Here is a 25916-nt window from a genome sequence, read left to right as displayed (position 1 = left end):
TTTTTTCCTTATCATCCAGGTCTTGGAGTTCAGCTGCCGCCAGGAACAACTCGAACATTTGCCGGAATCGCCGCCAGTTTTCGTGGAGGTCGCCGTCGCACTGGAGCGCCTGCGGAACCGGGAGCTCTTGCATTATGCCTGGGCACTGCTGGTTGTCTGTGTACACTGAGGTATGCCGGCAGGTATCGATCCACTCCTGTACCATGTGGTGTTGGGTGCTCTGGTGCACAGATGAGCCAACACAGTTGTATGTGGTACAACTCTATTTTATTATAACTCTTATAATACAGTTCGTACTGGACACTCTGCACGTGCTGTCTCCCTGAGTGTCCCCGGCAATAGCTGTGTCCTGGTTCTCCTCTGCCGCTCTTACTGACCACACAGGGGTCGTGTCTGTGCTTTTATATCTTTCTGTCATTGGTTGTGGTGTTGTGTGTTCTGATTTGTCTGTTGGTGTGTCTATCATGATGTGTGTGTTTGAATATCATGACACATACTACCACATTCACCCCTTGTCAAAAATGAACCCGGCGGGGTGATGCTTCGTATGGTGGTAAGGGTTTACAGGGCTGGTCCTGGGAGGAAAAAAAAAGCATTCACATGGCAATACAGTATTGTACAATTTTGTCCTGTTTCAACTATTTACAGAGGGTATAGGGAGAAAAGCAAAATGTTCTTGTGGAAAGTCCATATTTTGATTTAGATCGACGCCACGAGTCGGTCGGGCGGTCTGGTCGTCCGTGTCGATCGCCTCGGCTCCGGTGGTGGTGGTGGTGCTTGTACCGGTGTTGTCGTCTCCGGGAGCCTTACGGTTTCAGCTTGGGCTTTATTCTTGGTCGGGCCTGAGGGGAGGGGAACCGATCCTCCTGGGAAGGGGGCGGTCGCGGGGTGCGGCGGTGGCAGGAAGGGGGGGTTTGGGTGAATGGTGTCGGGGGGTGTGTGTGTTGCCGGTGGGCGCCAGATCCCGCAGGGAGACCGTGTCCTGTCGGCCGTCGGGGTACTCCACGTAAGCGTACTGCGGGTTCGCGTGGAGGAGGTGAACCCTTTCGACCAACGGGTCCGCCTTATGTGCCCGCACATGCTTTCGGAGCAAGGTGGGTCCTGGGGCCGCCAGCCAGGTCGGCAGCGACGTTCCAGAGGAGGACCTCCTAGGGAAGACAAGGAGACGCTCATGAGGCGTTTGATTAGTGCTCGTACATAATAACGACCGGATGGAGTTGAGAGCGTCCGGGAGGACCACCTGCCACCGTGAAACTGGGAGGTCCCTGGACCGTAGGGCCAGTAGGACGGCCTTCCAGACCGTGCCGTTCTCCCTCTCTACTTGCCCGTCCCCCCGGGGGTTGTAGCTGGTCGTCCTGCTTGAGGCTATGCCCTTACTGAGCAGGAACTGGCGCAGCACGTCACTCATGAAAGAGGACCCCCTGTCGCTGTGGACGTATGCGGGATAACCGAACAGTGTGAAGATGCTGTTCAGGGCTTTAATGACTGTGGCCGCGGTCATGTCAGAGCAGGGAATAGCAAAAGGGAAGCGGGAGTATTCGTCCACCACATTAAGAAAATATGCGTTGCGGTCGGTGGAGGGGAGGGGCCCTTTGAAATCGAGACTGAGGCGTTCAAAGGGGCGGGAAGCCTTAATCAGGTGCGCTCCATCCGGCCTGAAAAAATGCGGTTTGCATTCCGCGCAGATGTGGCAGTCCCTTGTGAATGTACGGACCTCCTCTAAAGAGTATGGGAGATTGCGGGACTTGATGAAGTGGAAAAACCGAGTGACCCCCGGGTGGCAGAGGTCCTCGTGGAGGGTTTGGAGGCGGTTAATTTGTGCGTTGGCACATGTGCCGCGGGATAGGGCATCGGACGGCTCGTTCAGCTTTCCGGGACGATACAAAATCTCATAGTTGAAGGTGGAGAGCTCGATCCTCCACCTTAAGATCTTGTTGTTTTTGATTTTGCCCCGCTGTGCATTATCGAACATGAAGGCTACCGACCGTTGGTCCGTGAGGAGAGTGAATCTCCTGCCGGCCAGGTAATGCCTCCAATGTCGCACAGCTTCCACTATGGCTTGGGCTTCCTTTTCCACTGAGGAGTGGCGGATTTCTGAGGCGTGGAGGGTCCGGGAGAAAAAGGCCAAGGGTGGCCGCTAGAGCTACGTCGGAGGCGTCGCTCTCGACCTGGAAGGGGAGGGACTCGTCGATGGCGCGCATCGTGGCCTTTGCGATATCCGCTTTGATGCGGCTGAAGGCCTGGCAAGCCTCTGTCGACAGAGGGAAGGTCGTGGTCTGTATTAGGGGGCGGGCCTTGTCTGCGTACTGGGGGACCCACTGGGCGTAGTATGAAAAGAACCCCAGGCAGCGTTTCAGGGCTTTTGGGCAGTGCGGGAGGGGAAATTCCATGAGGGCGCGCATACGTTCGGGGTCGGGGCCTATTATCCCATTGCGCACTACGTAGCCCAGAATGGCTAGCCGATTGGTGCTAAAAACGCACTTGTCCTCGTTGTACGTGAGGTTCAAGGCTTTGGCGGTCTGGAGGAATTTTTGGAGGTTGGCGTCGTGGTCCTGCTGGTCGTGGCCGCAGATGGTTACATTGTCGAGATACGGGAACGTGGCCCGCAACCCATGTTGATCAACCATTCGGTCCATCTCCCGTTGGAAGATCGAGACCCCGTTTGTGACGCCAAAAGGGACCCTTAGGAAATGGTATAATCGCCCGTCTGCCTCGAAGGCTGTGTACTTGCGGTCACTTGGGCGGATGGGGAGCTGATGGTAGGCGGACTTGAGGTCCACGGTGGAGAAGACTTTATATTGGGCAATCCGATTGACCATGTCGGATATGCGGGGGAGAGGGTACGCGTCTAGTTGTGTGTACCTGTTGATGGTCTGGCTATAGTCTATGACCATCCTTTGTTTCTCCCCTGTCTTCACTACTACCACCTGCGCTCTCCAGGGACTATTGCTGGCCTGGATTATGCCCTCCTTTAGTAGCCGCTGGACTTCGGACCGAATGAAGGTCCGGTCCTGGGCGATGTATCGTCTGCTCCTCGTGGCGACGGGTTTGCAATCCGGGGTGAGGTTCGCAAACAAGGACGGGGGTTGCACCTTGAGGGTTGCGAGGCCGCAGATAGTGAGTGGGGGTATTGGGCCGCCGAATTTGAACGTAAGGCTCTGTAGATTGCATTGGAAATCTAATCCCAGCAAGGTGGGGGCACAGAGTTGGGGAAGGACGTTTAGTTTGTAGTTTTTGAACTCCCTCCCCTGCACCGTTAGGGTAACTATGCAGAATCCTTGGATCTGTACGGAGTGGGATCCTGCAGCTAGGGAAATCTTTTGTGCGCTGGGATAGGTGGTCAAGGAACAGCGTCTTACCGTGTCGGGGTGGATAAAGCTCTCCGTGCTCCCGGAGTCGACTAGGCATGGCGTCTCGTGGCCGTTTATTAGCACCGTTGTCGTCGTCGTCTGGAGTGTCCGGGGCCGAGCTTGATCGAGCGTAATTGAAGCGAGACGTGGTTGTAGTAGTGGAGTGGGGTCCGTTGTTGCCGTCCAAGATGGCGTCGGGGATGGACAAAATGGCCGCCCCCATACATCGCACGTGGCTGGGGGTCACAAGATGGCGGCGGGGGTGGACAAAATGGCCGCCCCCACACGTCGTACAGGTTTGGGGCGGTCCAAGATGGCGGCGCCCTTCCTCCCCTCGTGGTGGCCGGGACCCAAAATGGCGGCGTCGGCGGGTCGCACATGGGGCGCTGGAGGGGCTGGGGAGCGCTAGGACCGCGCGGAGCTCCCTCACCGGGGACAGCGGTGGTCGGGAACCAAGTTGGTGGCGCCGGCGGGTCAGACGTGGGGCGCGGGGTGGGGGTTAGGGGGGCGTTAGGGACGCGCAAAACTCCCTCTTCTCCGTGGAGAGTGGTGGCCGGGACCCAAAGCGGTAGCGCCGGCGGGTCATACGTGGGGTGCGGGGAGGGCGGGTTGGGGAGCGTAAGCGGCGTGCAGGGCTCCCTGTTCTCCCGGGACCGCGGTGGTCGGGACCCAGAGCGGCTGCGCCTGCGGGTCGTACATGGCGTGCTGGGGGGGTTGGGGCGCGTAAACGGCTTGCAGGGCTCCCTGTTCTCCCGGGACAGCGGCGACCTCGCGGGACCGGCACACAACCGCGTAATGGCCCTTTTTCCCGCAGCTCTTGCAGATAGCTGCGCGGGCCGGGCAGCGCTGTCGGGGGTGTTTCGCCTGGCCGCAGAAATAACTGCGGGCGCCCCCGGTGCGACTCGGCGTTTGGACCGCGCAAGCCTGTGGGGTGTCCGGGGGGGGGGTGGGTTTCTCGCGACGGGTACGTACGGAGCCCAATGGGCTGCCGCGCGGTCGGGGCCGTAGGCGCGGGTATTACGCGCGGCCACGTCTAGGGAGGCTGCTAGGGCCCGGGCCTCTGAGAGTCCTAGCGACTCTCTTTCTAGAAGTCTTTGGTGGATTTGGGAGGAATTCATACCTGCCACAAAAGCATCGCGCATTAACATGTCCGTGTGTTCATTTGCGTTCACCGAAGGGCAGCTGCAGGCTCGTCCCAAAATCAGCAGCGCGGCGTAGAATTCGTCCATCGATTCTCCGGGACCTTGCCGTCACGTCGCGAGCGTAGATTTGGTTAACTGGGCGGACATAGAGACTTTTCAGTGCTGCGAGCGCCGTCTGGAAATCCTCCGAGTCTTCGATGAGGGAGAAGATCTCCGTGCGCACCCTCGAGTGCAGGACCTGCAGTTTTTGGTCTTCTGTGACCCGGCCGGTGGTCGTTCTGAGGTAGGCCTCGAAGCAAGTCTGCCAGTGCTTGAAGGCTGCTGCCACGTTCACTGCGTGGGGGCTGATCCTCAGGCATTCCGGAATGATCCTGAGCTCCATAGTCCTTTTTAGGCACGCTTAATAAATTGTAGCGCACAAAGACTCCGTGAGACGAATAGAGTGAAGTCGATGAGGCTTTATTAAGCGTGTCTGTTCCCCCGCAGCTCAATAGTAGACTGGCCTGCGGGAGAGGACTCCGGCTTCTTATACTCCGCCTTCAGGGCGGAGGTAGAGGTCAACGGCCAACCAGCACCCGGGATCTGTCAGCCAATGACATTAGGACTTCCAGTCCCACATGACCCCCAATACATACTACCACACCAACCCCTGGGCTGCATGCCATCTAATGGTTTCATTGAACGTGTGTGTCGACCCCCCCCCCCCCCCAACAGAAGATGGCCGCACACAACCGCCAGGAGCGGGAGAAGACCGGAGGTGGACCACCAGAACTGAGACCCCTCACCATGCCCGAGCAGAGGGCCCTGAACGTGGCCGGTGGCCCTGAGGAAAGTGAGGCCCTGAACCCATCCCGCCCGCAGGACTTGCCGGTGTTGGGCCCGGTCCGTCCGGAGCCCCCCACCCCCAGCCAGTGCCCCCCAGACAGTCAAGTACCGACAGGGAGAGCAGCCCGAATACCAGCTCTCCGCCCAAGACTCAGGACACCCCGGAGCTCGGGCCGGAGGATGACACTGACTTTCTGTCGCTGCTGTCTCCAACACCCTCCACCATCTCAGAGAACATCACCTCGGTTGGGCACATTAGTGAAGAAACTCCTGGGACACTATCTGGTGCGCACCACACATCTCATACAGTACAGCAGGTGGAGGTAGGAGCACCCAGGAAGCTGACGGTCAGAGGGCAGGCTGGCCCCAGGAACCAGCTGCCATCCTGACGGGTCCCGGGCTTTTGGAACATCCAGTCCTAAACACAGTGCAGATGCAGTCAGAGAGCCAGGGACCACAAGAGGGGATGACGGTGAGCATCCAGCACCTGGGCGCAGGTGGAGGAATCCAACCGCATGCAGGAGCAGGGTGCAGTGCCGGTCATGCATGCCACCCAGGCCGATACCGCACGGGTGGCGTCCGCGGTGGAGGCATTTGGGGCGACGGTTTCGGCTATGGATCAGCATGTCCAAGGCCTGGGGCATTCTGTGCAGGCGGTGGCCAAGGCACAGGACAGCGTTGCCCTCTCACAGGCAGCCATGTGCCAGAACCCCCTGGACATTGCAGCGGCGCTCCTCAGCATGGCTCTGTCACAGCAGACATTGCGCAGGTGCTGGCCGGCGTGACGCACACACAGAGCAAGGTGGCCCAGCCCCAGAGGGAGGTGGCCCAGTCATTGGCTGATGTGGCACAGACTAAGAGAGTGGTGGCACAGTCACAGCATGATGTGGCGCAGTCCCAGATGAGATGGTCCACGGCCGCAAGCATGCAGACTCTGGTCAAGACCTGAATGGCCCTCCAGGACTTGCATCGCCAGTTGGCGGGGGGCCTCAGGAGATGGCCTCGTTTGCACCCCCGTCCCATGGAGTAGCCCGGGGGTCACCGGGCACCCTGAGGGAGGGGGAGGTGATGGGCCTGTGCTAGTGACTCCCGGGGGGTGGGGGGGGGGGGCAGACCAGTGCAGGCCCTGTGGGAGCACCATGCTTCCCACCCTCATCTCCCACCCTACCGTGCCCCGACCGTCCCCAGCACCCCCACTCCAGGGATTCGGTATGACCTTGAGATGGAATGGCCTGCTACCGTGGACTGGAGTCAGACGCTGTCAGACGATGTCCATCGGGGCTCATCTCAGAGCGGGTTGTCATCATCCTCCATCCCATGGACCAGACCCGCTGTCACTGCCAACCCAGGGCCCCCAGCTCATAGCGCTGCAGGTATGTATAACGGAGGGAAATGCAAGCGGGCGGTTTGGCAGGGTGAGAAGTGAGGTGGGGTGGGTTTGGGATGTGGTGTCCATGCCCCTGGCAAGCAGCCCCCCCCCCCCCCACCTCCCTCTGCCCCCCTCCCTCCTTGTCAATGAACTTGGAGACAATCAGAGCGTCCCCTGCGTGCTGGCCCTGGCGATGGCGTTGTGCGGCCTCCCGTGCCTGCCTGGGCTCCGTGCCCTGCTCATCATCCCCCTCCCCACGTCCTTCTCGTCGGACGAGGCCTGCCCTTCCTCCTCATCCTCCAGCACATCCCCCCTCTGCTGCGCGATGTTGTGGAAGACGCAGCAGACCACCACGATGAGGGTGACCCTCTCAGCCTCATACTGGAGGGCCCCTCCAGAACAGTCCAGGCAGCTGAAGTGCATCTTCAGGAGGCCGAAGCACTGCTCGATCATACCCCTGGTCGCTGGATGGGCGTCGTTGTAGTGGGTCTCCGCATCGGTCTGTCTCCTCCGGATAGGTGTCATCAGCCACGGCCACAGTGGGTAACCCCTGTTGCCCAGGAGCCAACCCCTCGCCGGGGGGCGGGTGTTGCCCCTCCATCATGTCAGGGATCAGCGAGTGCGCCAGGATGAAGGAATCGTGCACACTGCCTGGGTTTCGGGCTCAGAGGTGTACAAGGCACAGCTGATGGTCACAGACCAGCTGAATGTTCATTGAGTGGCAACCCTTTCGGTTGGTGTAGAGCAGCCTGGTATCCACAGGTGCTCGTAGGGCAGCATGCCACCCGTCAATAACCCCCTGGGCCCAGCGCCTCACGGCGTGGCGGTGAACCCTGCTGCCTGGGCATTTTGGTGAGCTGGGTCCACATCAAAATGGATGTATTGCTCCGTCTGGGCATATAGGGCCTCTGTGACGGTCACCAGGAGCGGGTGTCCTTCCGCCATATCCCCGCGGTGCCACCATATGGCAGATGTGTCGCTCAGCCGAATGTCTCCGACGGGATGCCCAGTCCAGCAGGTCCTTGAATGTCAGGCGCTGCCGGTGCACACGAGGCCTCATGTGGTGCCTCCTTGCCACCTCCTCCTCCTCGGCCTGTTGGGCAGCCAGCCCTCCAGCTTATGCAGCTGCCACCTACCCCTCTGCAGCCCATTCCTCTGAAGCCCGTTCCGCTGCTGGCCGTTCTCCTGCTGCCCACTCCACTGCTGCAGCATCCCCCTCCTCTTTGAGTGGCTCACGCCCACGCGGCTGCAGGGCATCTTGCAGAGCTGCGACCATCACCACGGCAGCCACCTTTGCTGGTCAAACTCCAAACGCCATTGTCTGCGGGGGGTGCATGCTCCCGTGCCCAACCAGGGCATGGTGGCCCCGGTTGGCACTGTGGGCTCCGGCCCCGCATGTCCCCCCCCCCCCCCCCATCCCCTATCCCCTGCCCCGTCGGTGGCCAGCACTGTGGGGCCCCTAGTCCTAACGATCCCTCCCCTGTCCCTCCTCCCTCCACTGCACCTTCCCTGTCCCCTCCTCCCTTCCCTGTCCCTTCTCTGCACCTTCCCTGTCCCTCCTCCCCTCACTCCATCCCATGACCCCAGGGGTATCATTGGCTGGCACTGTCCTTACTGGGGGCTGCCGTGGTGGTGACTCAGGGTGGTTCCCCCGGTGAGTGACGGCCGGTTGGGCGTGGTGTTTGGGGCCGTAGTGGTGAGCTGTGGCGGGGTGTGGGGTGCAGGGGTAGGCGCATCCATACGGCTGGTATCACTGTGTAGAGCCAGGGGCCAAGGTGGTTGGTCAGTGGGTGTGCAGAAAGATGGCCACCGTAATGATGGCCGCTGCCTGGTTACCAACCCCAGTCCTGTGGGAGGGCACCCCTACCGCTCAGCCTGTTCCCCCCTTCCCCAGCCTTGGCAGGGGGCCCCCACACTGCAGCCAGCACGGCCAGTGTCTGGGCCGCCAGCCCGCAGTCACTCCAATCCGTGTCCTACCTATTCTCCCTCTCGATCAGCAGCCACAACGCCAGGTTGACGATTTTTTAAACCACAAGAGAACCACAGCGTTGGGAAGTTGGTTGCGGCCGCGGTGAATTGCGGAGGTCCCAAAGAATGGAGGGTCAGGCCTGCTAATGATATGCCAACGGTACTTGAACGCCGCGCAATGAGGGACACATTTACGCCTTTTCTGGGTGCCGGAGGACTTTAGCGTTCAAGACTATTCTCCGCCCAAACGCGTTTCGCGATTTCAGCGCAGGTCAACGGTGAATCCCGACGCTTGTGTTTCAACAGTGGATAGTCAATCGCAAACATTCAAGGAACGCATGGAGGAACTACAGCAACTGTTCATTCCTGTCTGGCACAAAAGCAAAGGGGATAAGAGGGCCAATCCATGGCTTACAAAGGAAATTAGAAATAGTATCCGGCACAAGGAAGAAGCATACAGATTGGCCAAGAAAAATAATAGGTCTGAGGATTGGGAGCAGTTTAGAATTCAGCAAAGAAGGACAAAGGGATTGATTAAGAAGGGGAAAGTACAGGTACGAAAAGAAGCTTGCAGGGAACATAAAGACTGACACTAAGAGTTGCTACAGATATGTGAAGAGAAAGAGATTGGTAAAGAGAAATGTAGGACCACTACAGACAGGAACAGGGGAATGCATAATAAGGGACAAAGAAATGGCTGAGCAATTGAAAACATACTTTGGTTCTGTCTTCACAAATGAGGACACAAATCAGATCCCTGAAATGTTGGCCAATGAAAGGTTTAGTGAGAGGGAAGAACTGAGGGAGATCAACATTAATGGAGAAAACTGATGGGATTGAAGGCGGATAAATCCCCAGGGCCTGAGAATCTGCATCCCAGAGTGCTTAAGGAGGTGGCTCTGGAAATAGTGAATGCATTAGTGGTCATCTTCCGGGATTCTATAGACTCTGGAACTGTCCCTGCAGATTGGAGGGTAGTTCACGTCACTCCGATATTCAAAAAGGGAGGTAGAGAGAAAGCAGGGAATTATAGACCAGTAAGCCTAACATCGGTAGTGGGGAAAATGCTTGAATCCATTATCAAGGACTTTATAGTGGAACATTTAGAAAGCAGTGGCAGGATCAGTCAGAGTCAGCATGGATTTGTGAAGGGAAGATCATGCTTGACAAATCTGTTGGAATTCTTTGAAGAGATAACAAGTACAGATGACAAGGGAGAGCCAGTCGATGTGGTATATTTGGACTTTCAGAAGGTGTTTGATAAAGTCCCGCACAAGAGATTATTGTGCAAAATTAAAGCGCATGGGATTGGGGGAAATGTATTGAGGTGGATAGAAAACTGGTTGGCAGAGAGGAAACAAAGAGTAGGGATTAATGGGTCCTTTTCAAATTGGCAGGCAGTAACCAGTGGGATACCACAGAGATCGGTGCTGGGACCCCAGCTATTCACAGTATATATTAATGATTTGGATGAGGGAACAAAATGTAACATCTCAAAGTTTGCAGATGATACCAAATTAAGTGGGAGGGTGAATTGTGACGAAGATGCAGGGATCCTACAGCAAGATCTGGACAGGTTGGGCGAGTGGGCAAACCAATGGCAGATGCAGTATAATTTGGATAAGTGTGAGGTTATTCATTTTTGAAGCAAAAACAGGAAGGCAGATTACTACCTGAATGGTTGTAAATTGGGAGAGGGGAGTGTGCAGTGGGACCTGGGTGTCCTTGTGCACCAGTCGCTGAAGGTAAGCATGCAGATGCAGCAGGCGGTAAAGAAGGCTAATGGTATATTGGCCTTCATTGCGAGAGGTTTCGAATATAGAAGCAGGGATGTGTTGCTGCAATTGTATGGGGCCTTGGTGAGGCCACACTTGGAGTATTGTGTGCAGTTTTGGTCTCCTTCTCTGAGGAAGGATGTTCTTGCTCTGGAGGAAGTGCAGTGAAGGTTTACCAGACTGATTCCAGGGATGGCGGGACTGTCATATGAGGAGAGATTGACTAGGTTGGGATTATTCTCGCTGGAGTTCAGAAGAATGAGGGGGGATCTCATAGAGACTTATAAAATTCGAACAGGACTAGATAGGGTAGATGAAGGGAAGATGTTATCAATGATGGATGTGTCCGGAACGAGCTGTCACAGCCTGAGGATTCAGGGTAAACCATTTCAGACAGAGATCAGGAGACATTTCTTCACCTAAAGAGTGGTTAGCCTGTGGAATTCATTACCACAGGAAGTAGTTGATGCTAAAACTTTGAATATATTCAAGAGGCGGCTGGATATAGCACTTGGGGAGAATGGGATCAAAGGCTATGGGGAGAAAGCAGGATTAGGCTATTGAGTTGGATGATCAGCCATGATCGTGATGAATGACGGAGCAGGCTCGAAGGGCCAAAAGGCCTCCTCCTGCTCCTATCTTCCATGTATCTATGTAACCCAGGACCCACATCACACTGCATCTAGGCTCTCAGCAGACACATTCTTCCCTTACTCACTCCTCTCTAAAGTACCTGCCCACACACAAGATTCTAAGCCTTCCCCTAGCCCCTCACAACCTCCCTTGTCCCTCCTCCGCTGCACCTTTCCTGTCCCCCCTCCCTTCACTGCACTTTCCCTGTCGCTCTTCCCTTCACTCCACCTTCCCTGTCCCTCATCCCTTCACTGCACCTCCCCTGTCCCTCCTTCCTTCACTACACCTTCCCTGTCCCTCGTCCCTTCACTGCACCTTCGCTGTCCCTCCTTCCTTCATTGCACCTTCCCGGTCCCTCCTCCCTTCATTGCATCTTCCCTATCCCTCCTTCCTTCATTGAACCTTCCCTGTCCTTCCTCCCTTCATTGCACCTTCCCTGTCCCTCCTCCCTTCATTGCACCCTCCCTGTCCCTCCTCCCTTCATTGCACCTTCCCTGTCCCTCCTTCCTTTGCTGCACCTTCCCTGTCCTTCCTCCCCTCACTCCATTCCACCCTCCCCTCTCCGAGGGTGTTGGCCCATGGCAGGCAGTATCAGCGGGTCTTGTCCAGGGGACAGAGGATGATGATCGCCGTGAGGTGAGCTCTGGTGGTCCTCATCATTTGACAAAGTCTGACTCCCGCCTTTCGGATCACCTTCCACTGTCCTCCCAGGTGATCCCTGCTCCTGTGCCGGCCAATCCAACTCGCAGGCCCATTTATCCTTTGTGGGGGAGCAGAAATGGAGATGGTGAGTGGTGACGGCTCACTCATTGGATAAGCTGTCATAAAGGTGGCCTTGTACGTCTGGTCCCATTCCCTGCCGCCTCTCTCTGAGGGTTACCCCAGGTGGGATGCTCAAGTGTCCTGGGAGCCCTGCCTGGCGCCATCCTCCAAACATTCCCCCCCACCACCCTCCCACGACCCCTACCCAGCACACCCTCAACGCCCAGCCCCGCCCATCCCTTCCACCCTTCAGACACAGGATTGAGGCAGGTCAGATTGTTGGTGGAAAAGTATTTAATGGTGACTATATACATTGCTGTGCCCTGACCCCTAACCTCTGGTGAGGTCGGGGAGCTGGCTGCGAGGGTTGGCCAAGGGGGAAGGGGGATGGGGATCAGGGAGGGGAAGGGTGGGGGGTAGCGACGCGGCAGTGTTGGAGTAGAAGCGTGGTCATGGCGGAGACAGGGGCCATCTTGGATGGGCCCGGTTTAGGGTGAAATTAAAGGGGACAGAATCGGTAGGGGAGGATGGCAGACAGTAGAGGGAAGTGGAGACGCAAGCCTCCGGTAAAGCTCATAATCTGAAACGTGCCTGTGAAGAGTTCTTGGTCTTCGTGCACCTAAGGAGTTTGAAGGCGGGAGACGCACCTCCGGGTGAGGGGTCAGGTTAGGCTGAGAAGGGGATGGGTAGGCCAGGTATTTCACTCAGGATTTGACTCGAAGTCACAGTGGAGGGGTGGCCATTTTGTTGAGTAAAAAGACGGGGTTTGTAAGTGCTGAGGAAATGCCGGACCCGGGTGGGAGACACGTGATGGTGAACGCGGTGGTCAAGGGGACTAGTTCGTGGTGCTAGTGAATGAATACTCACCGAATTGGGACCATGTTGGGTTCGTGAGGGCGCTGCTGGGAGCGATTCCAGACATGGCAATACATAAGTTGATTATGGGAGGGGGCTTTCATTGTGTACTGGAGTTGAGGGTGGACAGGTCGAGCCCTAGGTCAATGAGAAGGCTGCAGAGGGCGAAGTAGCTGGGAGGGTTTATGGAAAGGATGGGCATGGTGGACCTTTGGAGATTTAAGAACCCGGGGAGAGGAAATACTCCAGAATCAATTTTTTTGTGGTGAGCCGTGAGGTGTTGGTGGTGATGGTTGGGGCAGAGTATGTGGGGATAGGAATCTCAGACCATGCACCGCATTGGCTGGAGGTTCGACTTGGCTCGGGATGGGCACAGAGCGAGATGGAGATTGGACTCGAGACTGTTAACGGACAGGGAGTTTTGCGATGAAGGTGCGGTTGGTGATTAAGGATTATGTGGAGTTGAATCAAGTAGCGGCGGCCACATTCTGAGAGGCATTGAAGGCGGTGGTTCGGGGGGAGATATTCTCATTCAAGGCGCATAGGGATAGGAAAGGGAGAGAGGAGTACAACGATTATTGAGCGAGATAGTCAAGGTGGACAATGAGTATTCGCGTATGGATGGATTGGCAAAGAGAAAGGCGTTACAGAACCGTTCAATAGGTTGACGATAGGAAGGGCAGGTGGGCAGCTACAGAGGGCGAGGGGAGTGCAGTATGTATTTTATTCCAAACGTATATAAAAAGTTACAACACATAGGGCAGCACGGTAGCATTGTGGATAGCACAATTGCTTCACAGCTCCAGGGTCCCAGGTTCAATACCAGCTTGGGTCACTGTCTGTGCGGTGTCTGCACATCCTCCCCGTGTGTGCGTCGGTTTCCTCCGGGTGCTCCGGTTTCCTCCCACAGTCCAAAGATGTGCAGGTTAGGTGGATTGGCCATGATAAATTAGTATCCAAAAAGGGTGAGGTGGGGTTGCTGGGTTACAGGGATGGGGTGGAAGCATGGGCTTGAGTGGGGTGCTCTTTCCAAGAACCGGTGCAGACTCGATGGGCCGAATGGCCTCCTTCTGCACTGTAAATTCTATGATTCTAATATATAATAATAATCTTTATTGTCACAGGTAGGCTTGCATTAACACTGCAATGAAGTTACTGTGAAAAGCCCCTAGTCGCCACTTTCTGGCGCCTGTTGGGGTACACAGATAGAGAATTCAGAATGACCAAATTACCTAACAGCACATCTTTCGGGACTTGTGGGAGGAAACCGGAGCACCCGGAGGAAACCCATCCAGACACAGGGAGAATGTGCAAACTCCACACGGACCGTATCCCAGAGCCGGGATCAAACCTGGGTCCTCGATGCCGTGAGGCAGCAGCACTAACCACTGCAGCACCATGCTGCCTCTAAAGTGCCTCCAAATCTTCACCATGGACTGCATTACAGGGCTCTCCGAGTATCTGTTTGGCGCCATTGGCAACACCGCCATCACCAGAGCCCTTAAGCTGGAGCCCCCTACAGAATTCCAACTCCATCTGAACCCATTCCAGCCCTCCCCTTCCCACCATCGCCTCACTTATCCACGTTTGCCGCCCAATAGTAATGTGGCAGGTTCAGCAACGCCAAACCTCCCTGCTGCCTCTGCCTCTGTAACAGGGTCCTCTTCACCCTTGGCACCTTCCCTACCCTTACAAAGTCTGAAATAATTGTGTCTAGTTTTTGAAAGATGGCCTTCGGCATGACGATCGACGGCGGGATTCTCTGATAGCCGACACTGAAACCGGGGCTTGCGATCGGACAGAGAATAGCTCCCGACAGCAAAATCGTGGCAGGCGCCGATTTGACGCCAAATCGCAAGGCTCCGTCACCTTGAAAATGGCGTCAATGCGATGCACGGCGCGCGTACTCTAATCACTGTTTGCATATTATTCGTGGGCCCATCCGCGATTCTCTGCCTCCAATGGGCTGAGTTCCCGCTGGCGCAGTCCACATGTGCTCTCAAACATCGTGAACCTGGCTTAGTGGCTGCTGAGAGAAAGAGAGGGCGTACGGACTGTGTCCAACACCGCCATACTGCGCCGATAGTCGTGCCGCTAGCCGTGGGGCTTCTGCCGGTGCGGGAGGGGGGAGTAGTGGGGGGGGGTGCCAGGAGGTGGGCTGTGGGGTAGGAGTGGACGGGTACGTAACACCATTACCACAGACGGGCAAGGCAGCCATGCGGCTGTGCGTGCCGCTGACAGCCTGCTTTACACCTGGTGCCCTGGGTCGGAAAGGTGACCCCCCCCGGGGCACCCCCTGGGTACCCTCTGCCCCCCAGCCAACCCATCAGCTCTATGGGCACTCCAGCACAACCTGGCCCACCTTTTCAGCTTCAATCAGTGTGTGTGCGGGGAGAGTATGTTTATGCGCGGCTGCTGCTTCTTAGCCCTGCGAGTGTCCATCACGGAGCCGGCGAATCCTGCATGGATTCTGCGTTGGTGCCAACACTTAGTTGCAGAAACAGAGAATCCAGCTCCGGGAGTGTCTGGAATATGAACAGGAGCCTCAGCAGAATGTTCATCTTCACCACTTGGACCCTCCCCGCCCAAGTCAAGTGCAGTGTGTTCCACCTCCTAAGATCCTCCCTAGCCTCATCCTCCAGTTTTGTTAAATTCCCTTTGTGAAGCATCACCATTCCCTCGATATCTGAATCCCCAGGTACCTGAACCTGTCTCTAGCCACCTTAAATGGCATCCCCCCTAAATTGGCTCGCCGACCCAATTCGTTTACCGGGAACACTTTGGGCGCGATTCTCCGCTCCCGTGCCGGTTGGGAGAATCGCCTGGGTCGCCAAATTTTCCTGCGACGCCGGTCCGACGCCCTCCCGCGATTCTCCCAAGCGGCGGGAACGGCCCGGTCGAGTTCCAAGGGCCGCAGGCCGGAGAATCGCCGGAGACACCCAAAATGGCGATTCTCCGGCACCCCCGCTATTCTCAGGCCCGGATGGGCCGAGCGGCCAGCCCAAAACGGCGGGTTCCCCCCCGGCGCCGTCCACACCTGGTCGCTGCCGGCGGGAACAGCGCGGGAACGCTGGGAGGGCGGCCTGCGGGGGGGGGGAGGGGGGATTCTGCACCGGGGGGGGCCTGAAATGGTGTGTGGCCCGCGATCGGTGCCCACTGATCGTCGGGCCGACCTCTCTGAAGGAGGACCTCCTTTCTTCCGCAGCCCCGCAAGATCCGCCTGACATCTTCTTGCGGGGCGGACTCGGAGAGGACGGCAACCACGCATGTGCGGGTGACGGCAGTTAGGCGACGCCGGCCGCGTCATGTATGCAGCGCCGAAGGGGACCCTGAGGAAGTGGAAGAGTCGGCCGGCTGCTTCAAAGGCAGTGTAGTGGCGTTCTTCCGGGCGGATCGGGAGCTGTTGGTAGGTCGACTTCAGATTGACCGTTGAGAACACACAGTTCTTTGCGATCTGGTTGACCATCTCCGCTGTGCGGGGGAGGGGGTACGCATCCAGTTGCGTGAACCGGTTAATTGTCTGGCTGTAGTCCACAACCATCCGATTTTTTTTTCCCCGGTCCGGAAGACCACCACTTGCGCTCTCCGGGGGCTGTTGCTGGCCTCGATGATCCCTCCACTCAACAGTCGCTGGACCTCCGACTTGATAAAAGTCATGACTTGGGAACTGTACCGCCTGCTCCTGGTTGGCGATGGGCTTACAGTCGGGAGTGAGGTTCGCAAAGAGCGAAGGGGGGGGGAGACCTTGAGGGTCGCGAGGCTGCATACCGTGAGGGGGGGGCAAGGGTCCGCCGAACTGCAGAGTCAGGCTTCAGTGACTGCATTGGAAGTCTAATCCGAGCAGTAGGGGGGGCGTAGAGGTGAGGGAGGACGTACAGCTTAAAATGATCGTACTCGGCGCCCTGCATCGCGAGATTAGCGATACAGTCCCCCCGGATCTGAACCGAATGGGATCTGGAGGCAAGGGAGATTGTTTGGGATGCGGGGTAGATGTGAAGGGAGCAGCGCCTTACCGTGTCAGGGTGAACAAAGCTCTCCGTGCTCCCGGAGTCGGAAAGACAGGGGGCCTCGTTGCCGTTGACCCAGACGACCATCATTGAGTTTTTCAGGTGCTTTGGCTGCGACGGGTCGAGGGTGACTGCGCCAAGCTGCGGGTAGCCTGCGTGGTCGGCGGTATCGGGGTCACAAAATGGCGGCCCCCATGAGTCGCACGTGTCGGGCTGGGTCGAAGATGGCGACCAAGATGGCCGCCCCCATCGGTCGCACGTGTCGGTCGGTGCTGGAGCCGACGGCCAAGATGGCGGCCCCCATGAGTCGCACGTGTCGGCCAGTGTTGGAGCCGGCGGCCAAGATGGCGGCCTCCACTAGTCGCACAAGGCTGATGACGCGTCTGAAGGGGTGCGTTCCGGGCAGGCACGCAGCCACATTGCAGGGTCTGCGGGCCTGCGAGTCCATAGGTCGGGCCTGGTGAGTTTTCGATTTCTAGGCTTTAGGTCGGCCCAGGCAGACTCTGGCAAAATGTCCCTTTTTGCCACAGTCGCTGCATGTCGCTGTGGGGGCTGGGCATCACTGCCGGGGGTGTTGACCCTGGCCGCAGAAGTAGTGCTGCGGTTCCCCGGGCTGGACTGGCAGCCTCGCGGCCCAGGCCTGTGACGTAGATGGATCCGACGGGGGCCGCAACGATGGTGAGCACGAGGGGTTCGCCGGGCCCGCGGGGAACGCACTGAGGTTCGGGTAAGTCACCTCTAACAAGGTGGCTAGTTTTACCGTGTCCCGCAGGTAAGAGGTCCTGTTTTCCAGCAGGCGCTGCCTTATGTAGTTCAATCGGACCCCAGCCACGTAGGTGTCCTGGATCTGTAGGTTCATGTGTTCATCTGCCGTCACATCCCGATAGCTGCAGTTCCTTGCGAGTAGGGTCAGGTTTTCCAGGTACTCATCCAGCGATTCCCTGATGCGTTGATGGTGTATGTGAGAAGGTGTCGGGCGAACACCTCGTTTACGGGCTTTACAAAATGCGCCTTGAGGGTTGCGACCGCCGCCTCGTACGTGGCAGCTTTCTCTATCATCACGGAGATTCGATGGCTCACCCGAGCGTGGAGGAGTCGCAGCTTGAGGGTTTCAGTGGGAGGCGTTGTGGAGGAGTCGAGGTAGGCCTCGAAGCAGCAAAGCCAATGTTCGAAGATCTCCTTGGCTCACGCATCGAGTTCGAGCTTATCTGGCTTTAGAGCGGCTTCCATGGTGCTGTCGATGAATAATAAAGCCTAATGTTCACTTGTTCTCACGGTCTCACAGTGAATTGACGGTATAACAATTTATTATCCATGAACTCGCCTGCCAGTGTTGGCTGCACCAATGAGTGCCACCCACAGGTGGCCGGTCTATATATTGCCCCGGCGAGGGCGGAGCCAGAGGCGGATCCCACCGGGTTTCAGTACAGTACCTGGAAGTAGACAGTATCATCATTTACAGCTCATAGTTTACGGGACTATACAGACAGTTCATGCTTAGGTGAATACATTCACCACACCTTACAAGCCTTTCACCCCTGCTACCCTGTCAACACAACAGTAAAAAAAAGAAAAAAAAACTCCACATCGGAAGAAAAGAACCCCCCCCGCCCGCCCCCCCCCCCCCCCCCCCCCCCCACCTCTCCAACCCCCACTCTACTCGCATTCCCAATTATTTCAAATATTCAGCACATCAGTCTCACAGAATTGTTCAGTTCAGTTCTCCCCCAGTTTATGCTCCTTGATAAAGTCATTGGCCGCTTCTGGGGTCTCAAAATAGTATTCCCGGCCTTGATACGTCACCCATAGTTTTGCCGGGTGGAGCACCCCAAACCTGATCCGCTGTCGATACAGCACCTCATTGACTCTGTTGAACTCCGCATTCTGTTTTGCCAGCTCAGCTCCAATGTCCAGGTATATTCGGACCTTGTTCCCATTCGCAGTTGCGCTTCTCCCTGACCCACTGCAGAATCTTCTCCTTTTTCACGAACTTGTGGAGCCTCACCATCACAGCCCGCGGTGGCTCCCCTGCTCTAGGCTTCTGCCTCAGAGACCTGTGCGCTCTGTCCACCTCAGGGGCCTTGAGTGTTCTGACCAGCACCCCCTCCACCACCAGCCCCACCAGTATCCTCGAAATGTATCTCTTGGTACTTGCAAATTTCACTTCTGCAGGCAGGCCCACTATCCGCAGATTCTGCCTTCTTGATCTATTTTCCTGCTCCTCCACCTTTGCTCTCAACATCTTGCAAAGATCTCCTACGAGCCCCACCTCCGCCTCCAATGCCACCAGTCGATCGCTGTGATCCAACATCACCCTCCCAATCTCTCAGATCTGCGACCCCTGTGCCTCCAAGCATTTCTCCACCCTCTCCATCGAGCCCTTCAGGGGTGCCACTGCTCCTCCGAGCGATCCTCCTGCATCTCCTTCCTCTGCTGGCGGAACTCTTCCTTGATGAAAGCCGTCAACTGTTCCATCTGGGACTTTCCAACTTGCACTCGCCCTTCCCCCTCCGCCATCCTTCCACTGGCTGCTGCACCACAAGTCCCTTCCAACTCTTGGCCAGGTCTTTTGTCGGGTTTGGTAACTAGCAGACATACCACCCCCAGGGGGAACTTCTCCACCGACCTTCAGTTACACTTTTCCGTCAACGTTGCACCCAATTTTGGTAAAAAGAGCTCTTTTATACACCTTCAAGCAGCAGCTGCCCTGTGTGCGACAACTCACACATGGCCACCACCTGAAGTCTGGCGAGCCGCATGTTAGCCCATCAGCTACAGAGCAGGCTGCGTCTAGGGAAATCTTGATGGTACAGACAGGGAAGGGGGAGGTAGTGTTGGAGCCGGGGAGGTTAAATGAGACGTTCAGGAAATACTACGAGGAATTGTATAGGGTGGAACCGGGGAGTGAGGATGGGGATGTGGGGTGGTTCTTGGACAGGCTGGAATTTCCGCAGCTGGATGAGGAGAGGAGGCTGGCGCAAGGGGAGCCTCTAGGGAGGTAATGGAGAGTATAAGAGGGATGAAGTCGGGGAAGGCCCCGGGGCCAGAAGGTTACCCGGCGGAGTTTTATAAGGAATTTGCAGCGGAGTTAGCACCACACCTACAGGGGGCCTTTAGCAAGGCGCTGGAGAAGGAGGAGCTGCCGGAGACAATGACACAGGCGACAATTAAGCTAAGACCAAAGAAAGGGAAGGACCCATTAGAATGTTATCGTACAGGCCCATATCACTGCTGAATAAGTTAGTGGCAGGGAGGATGGAAGGATGCATTCTGGGTGGCTGGGGGATTCATAAGGTCACTGCAAGGTTAAACAATCTTGATTTGATAAGTTTCAGTTTTAGCAATAGAAAAAATAGTAATTCATAAAATCCCTGCAAGTTTATACCAACAGCTTTTAGTCTCCTCATCCCACACATTATGGGCAAGCAATCCTTCTACATTCACTATCTAGGCTTGTCTCAGAAAAATGACTGCCTGAACAAGGCATTAGACGATATAACCCAGTACATTTGTTCTGCTGTCACTACTGCACTTCTAATGTTCTGTCCCTGTCCTTCAGAAAATTGGGAACAAGTTTATCCATAGTTTCATCATGTTACACAAACACTAGCGCAATTCTCTCAATCATAAACTTGACACTATTTTTTTCTTCTGCCTGTTGAAGCTGAGCTGCCCCCTGCTATTAAAGGAGAGACAGAGTGTTACACAGGCAAGGGTCAGAACTTTCGTGGAGTTATATCGACAACCATTTCTGGTAAAACCTGTCAAAGATGGGACGTTCAGATTCCACACCTTCACTCAAGAACCCCGGGCAATTTCCCCTGCAAGTAAGTAAATATCAGTAGTCCTTGTGCGATCTGCTTTTCACCATCACCCCTGATGAAAGAGACATCAGGCTCCTCTGGCTGTCTGATTGCGGATTTGTTCCAAGTTGTATGGATCCATGCCGAATCCAAATAGGTTTCAGACTGTCCATATTTCCACATCTTCTATTCATGTGAAGAATGTAGTCACACACTCAAAAAATGTAATATTTATTTCTTTAAAAAAATAAATTTAGAGTACCCAATTCATTTTTTCCAATTAAGGGACAATTTAGCATGGCCAATCCACCTAGCCTGCACATCTTTGGGTTGTGGGGGCAAAACCCACGCAAACAGGGGGAGAATGTGCAAACTCCACACGGACAGTGACCCAGAGCCGGGATCGAACCTGGGACCTCGGCGACGTGAGGCTGCAGGGCTAACCCACTGTGCCACCATGCTGCCCTTTAATATTTATTTCTGATCAAAACACAAACTTCTGTTTTTTTTAGAGGCCTGGAAGGTAATTACTGCAGGAACCCGGATAATGAAAAGGAGCCCTGGTGCTACACCACTGACCGATATATAAGATGGGAATATTGCCAAGTACCAAAGTGTGGCCTTGTGCCTCCAGGTGAGAATTCCACAGTTCCCAGGCAGTGCTCTGCTTATTTTTATAAGTCAGACAGTAAATCGTAACTAAGCTGTTTGCTGCTTTGTCAATTGGCCGATATTTCGTTACTAGTAAATCTCCCATCATGTTACTTAATGAGTCAGATGTGTTGCAGTTTTCTCATAACACAAGCATGACAGCAAATATCTGGGGCGGGATTCTCCCCTACCCAGCGGGGCAGGGGGTCCCGGCGCCAAGGAGAGGCGTGAACCACTCCGGCGTCGGGCCGTCCCAAAGGTACGGAATCCTCCGCACCTTCAGGGGCCAGGCCCGCCCCGGAGTGGTTTACGCCTCGCTGGCCGGCGGGGAAGGGGCTTGGCGCCATGCTAACCGGCGCCAAAGGGCCTCCGCCGGCTGGCGGGAGTTGGCGCAAGTGCGGGAGCGCCAGCGTGTGCTGGCTTCATCCCGGCGCATGCCCTGTGGTCCTCCGCGATGGCCGCTGTGGTCCTCCGCGATGGCCGATGCGGAGGAATAGAGTGCCCCCACGGCACAGGCCCGCCCTTGGATCGGTGGGCCCCGATCGCGGGCCAGGCCACTGTGGGGGCACCTCCCGGGGCCCGATCCCCCCCGCGCCCCTCCGGGAACCCCGGAGGCCGCCCACGGAGCTGGGTCCCGCTGGTAGGGACCGACCTTGATTTATGCCGGCGGGATTCTCGTTAAACAGGCGGGACTTCGGCCCATCGCGGCCCGGAGAATTCGGGCGGCCACGGGGCCCATTGAGTCGCGCCGGTCCCCGCCATTCTCCGAGGCGGGCGGCGTGATTCACGGTGGGGCGATTTTTGGGGGGCCGGAGAATTCGGAGGACGGCGGGGGCGAGATTTACGCCGACCACCGGCGAATCTCTGACCCGGCGGGGGGTCGGAGAATCCCGCCCCTGATCTCCGAAAGATTATTAAAGACAAAAATTAGACTTCATTTTGTTTCTTCAACTGCCTCTCCTTTCTGATTCCAGCTTTTTGTACTGTTTTTAAAAATATTTATTTTATTGAGGTATTTACATATTAACACAACAAATATAATTACAAATCAAATCAAGCCAACAGGGCTGCAAATAACCAACTCAACAAAATACCCTATCATCCCATCCCCCACTTCCCACCTCCCCTGCCTCCCCATTTCCCCCCTCCCCCTCCCCTACTGCTGACATCTTAATTTTTCTCGAAGAAGTCGATAAACGGCTGCCACCTCCGGGCAAACCCTTCCACAGAACCCCTCAAGGCGAACTTTATTTTTTCTAACCTGAGAAACGCTGCCAGGTCACTCACCCACACCCCTAGTTTCAGGGGCCACGTGTCACTCCATTCCAACAAAATCCGTCTCCGGGCTACCAGGGAGGCAAAGGCCAAGATATCGGCCTCTCTCGCCCCCTGGACCCCCGGGTCTTCTGACACTCCAAAGATCGCTCCTTCTGGACTCAGGACCATCTTCACCTTCAGGACCTCCGACATAACGTTGGCAAACTCCTGCCAGAATCCCCCAAGCTTTGGACATGCCCAAAGCATATGGACATGATTCGCCCCCCCCCTCCCCCCCCCCCCCACCCCTACCCCCCGCTCACCACCCACACCTATCCCCCACCCCTTCAAATAACCTGCTCATCCTGGCCACAGTCATATGTGCCCATTTGTGCCCTGTGGACCACCTTAAACTGGATAAAGCTAAGCCTATCGCACGATGAGGGTGCATTCACCCTCCTCAAGGGCCCTCTACCACAGTCCAGCCTCCAACTTCCTACCCAACTCTTCCTCCCACTTGTGCTTCACTCCCCCTATTGGGGCTCCCTCCTAATCCATCAGCTCCTTGTAAATTTCCTACACCTTGCCCTCCCCTATCTCTGTTCTTGACACCACCTTGTCCTGTAGCCCCTCGGCGACAGATGAGGAAAGGACGGTACCTCCTCCGAACAGAGTCCCTCACCTGTAAATACTGGAACCCATTCCCAAAGGGCAGCTCAAATTCCTCTTCCAACTCTTCCAAGCTCGGAAAGCCGCCCTCGATGAACATGTCCTTCAAAGACATGAGGGAGGAGCTGGCCCGTGTTGATTGGAAAAGGAATCTAGCACGGAAGACAGTGGAACAGCAATGGCAGGTGTTTTTGGGGGTTATTCGGGAAGCACACAGAAATTCATCCCAAGGAGGAGGAAACATGCTAAGGGAAGGACCAGGCATCCATGGCTGTCAAGGGAAGTTAAGAACAAAGAACAAAGAAAAGTACAGCACAGGAACAGGCCTTCGGCCCTCCAAGCCTGCACCGACCATGCTGCCCGCCTAAACTAAAATCTTCTACACATCCGGGGTCCATATCCCTCTATTCCCATCCTATTCATGTATTTGTCAAGATGCCCCTTAAGGACAGCATAAAAGCCAAAAGAAAAAGCATACAATGTGGCGAAGATTAGTGGGAAGCCAGAGAATTGAGAAGCCTTTAAAAGCGAGCAGAGGACAACTAAAAAAGCAATAAGGAGGGAGAAGATGAAATATGAGTGCAAGATAGCTAGTCATATAAAGGAAAATAGGAAGAGTTTTTTTCAATATATAAAAAGTAAGAGAGAGGCAAAAATAGACATTGGACCACTGGAAAATGTGACTGGAGAAGTAATAATAGGAAACAAAGAAATGGCAGATGAACTGAATAGTTCCTTTGCATCAGTCTTCACGGTGGAAGACACCAGTGGGATGCCAGAGTTCCAGGAGAATCAGGGGGCAGAGTTGAGTGCAGTGACCATCACTAAGGAGAAGGTTCTGTGGAAACTAAAAGGTCTGAAGGTGGATAAATCACCTGGACCGGATGGACGACACCTCAGGGTTTGAAAAGAGATAGCTCAGGAGATTGTGGAGGCATTGGTTGTGATCTTTCAGGAATCACTGGAGGCAGGAAGGGTCCCAGAGGACTGGAAAGTGGCTAATGTAACACCACTGTTTAAGAAGGGAGGGAGGCAGAAGATGGGAAATTATAGGCCGGTTAGTCATTGGTAAGATTTTAGAGTCCATTATTAAAGATGAAATTGCGGAATACTTGGAAGTGCATGATATTATAGGGGCTGGTTTAGCACAGGGCTAAATAACTGGCTTTTAGAGCAGACCGTACCAGCTCCCCGAACAGGTGCTGGAATGTGGCGACTAGTGGCTTTTCACAGTAACTTCATTTGAAGCCTACTTGTGACAATAAGCGATTTTGATTTCATTTCATTTAAAATAGGACTTAGTCAGCACGGCTTCGACAAGGGGAGGTCATGTCTGACAAATCTGTTAGAGTTCTTTGAGGAAGTAATAAGGAAGTTAGACAAAGGAGAACCAGTGGACATGATTTATTTAGATTTCCAGGAGGCCTTTGACAAGGTGCCGCATAGGAGATTGTTTAATAAGTTAAAAGCCCACGGTGTTAAGGGTAAGATCCTGGCATGGATGGAGGATTGGCTGACTGGCAGAAGGCAAGAGAGTGGGGATAAAGGGGTCTTTTTCAGGATGGCAGCCGGTGACTAGTGGTGTGCCTCAGGGGCTGGTGCTGGGACCACAGTTTTCACAATATACATTAATGATCTGGAAGAAGGAACTGAAGGCACTGTTGCTAAGTTTGTAGATGAAATAAAGATCTGTAGAAGGATGGTAGTATTGAGGAAGCAAGGGGGCTGCAGAAGGACTTGGGCAGGCTAGGAGAGTGGGTAAAGAAGTGGCAGATGGAATACAATGTGGAAAAGTGTGAGGTTATGCACTTTGGAAGGAGAAATGGAGGCATAGACTATTTTCTAAATGGAGAGATGCTGAGGAAATCAGAAGCCCAAAGGGGCTTGGGAGTCCTTGTTCACGATTCTCTTCAGGGTAACGTGCAGGTTCAGTCGGCAGTTAGGAAGGCAAATCCAATGTTAGCATTCATGTCGAGAGGGCTGTACTCACTGGAGTTTAGAAGTATGAGGGGGGTCTTATTGAAACTTACAGGACGTGGAGAGGATGTTTCCACTTGTAGGAAAAACTAGAAGCAGAGGACACAATCTCAGACTAAAGGGACGATCCTTTAAAACAGAGATGAGGAGGAATTTCTTCAGCCAGAGGGTGGGGAATCTGTGGAACTCTTTGCCGCAGAAGGCTGTGGAGGCCAAATCACTGAGTGTCTTTAAAACAGAGATAGATAGGTTCTTGATTAACAAGGGGTTATGGGGAGAAGGCAAGTGAAAGGGAGAAAATATCAGCCATGATTGAATGGTGGAGCAGACTCGATGGACCGAGTGGCCTAATTCTGCTTCTATGTCTTATGGTCCTCAAACCGCTCAATCCTCGCCTGATGCCACCCCCGAAACCCCCCATCAAGGCCCCCCCCCCCGAACAAACCAGTGATGTCCACAAATCGGTGCCCAAACCAAGGCCCCTCAAGCCTAAGATGCTGCCGCCACTGTCTCCACACCCTATCGGCCGCCACCACCACCACCACCGGGCTGGCGAGAACAGCAGAGGCGCCATCAGCAATGCCCCCCAAAACGTATCCCTGCAAGAGGCTGCCTCCATCCACTCCCATACCCACCCCTCCCCCACTACCCACTTCCTAACCATAGCTATGTTTTCTGCCCAGTTATAATTCATGAAATCTGGGAGAGCCAACCCCCCCGCTCCCCCCCCCTCCCCCCACCCTCCCACCCCCCACTCCAGCAGCACCTTCTTCACCCGCGGGGCTTTACCTGCCCAAACAAATCCTGAAATCATCGCATTCACCCTCCTAAAGGATGCCATAGGAATAAACATTGGCAGGTTCTGGAACAAAA

At 55.3% G+C, this 25916-nt stretch overlaps 1 protein-coding gene across 1 annotated transcript in view; it reads left to right on the top strand.

Annotated features, from left to right (window-relative positions):
* Window positions 1-25916, top strand: part of LOC140419719 (plasminogen-like) — a 181888-nt gene that overhangs the window by 74438 nt on the left and 81534 nt on the right. The window contains exons 8-9 of the mRNA XM_072503660.1: window positions 20351-20513; window positions 21002-21123. Of these exons, the coding sequence (XP_072359761.1) occupies window positions 20351-20513; window positions 21002-21123 (285 nt within the window). The remainder of the gene's footprint in view (window positions 1-20350; window positions 20514-21001; window positions 21124-25916) is intronic.

Source organism: Scyliorhinus torazame, chromosome 1 (genome assembly GCF_047496885.1).
Source record: "Scyliorhinus torazame isolate Kashiwa2021f chromosome 1, sScyTor2.1, whole genome shotgun sequence".
Classification (NCBI taxonomy): domain Eukaryota; kingdom Metazoa; phylum Chordata; class Chondrichthyes; order Carcharhiniformes; family Scyliorhinidae; genus Scyliorhinus; species Scyliorhinus torazame.
The sequence above is the reverse complement of the archived record's forward strand: the minus strand, read 5'-3'. Positions and strand labels throughout refer to the sequence as shown.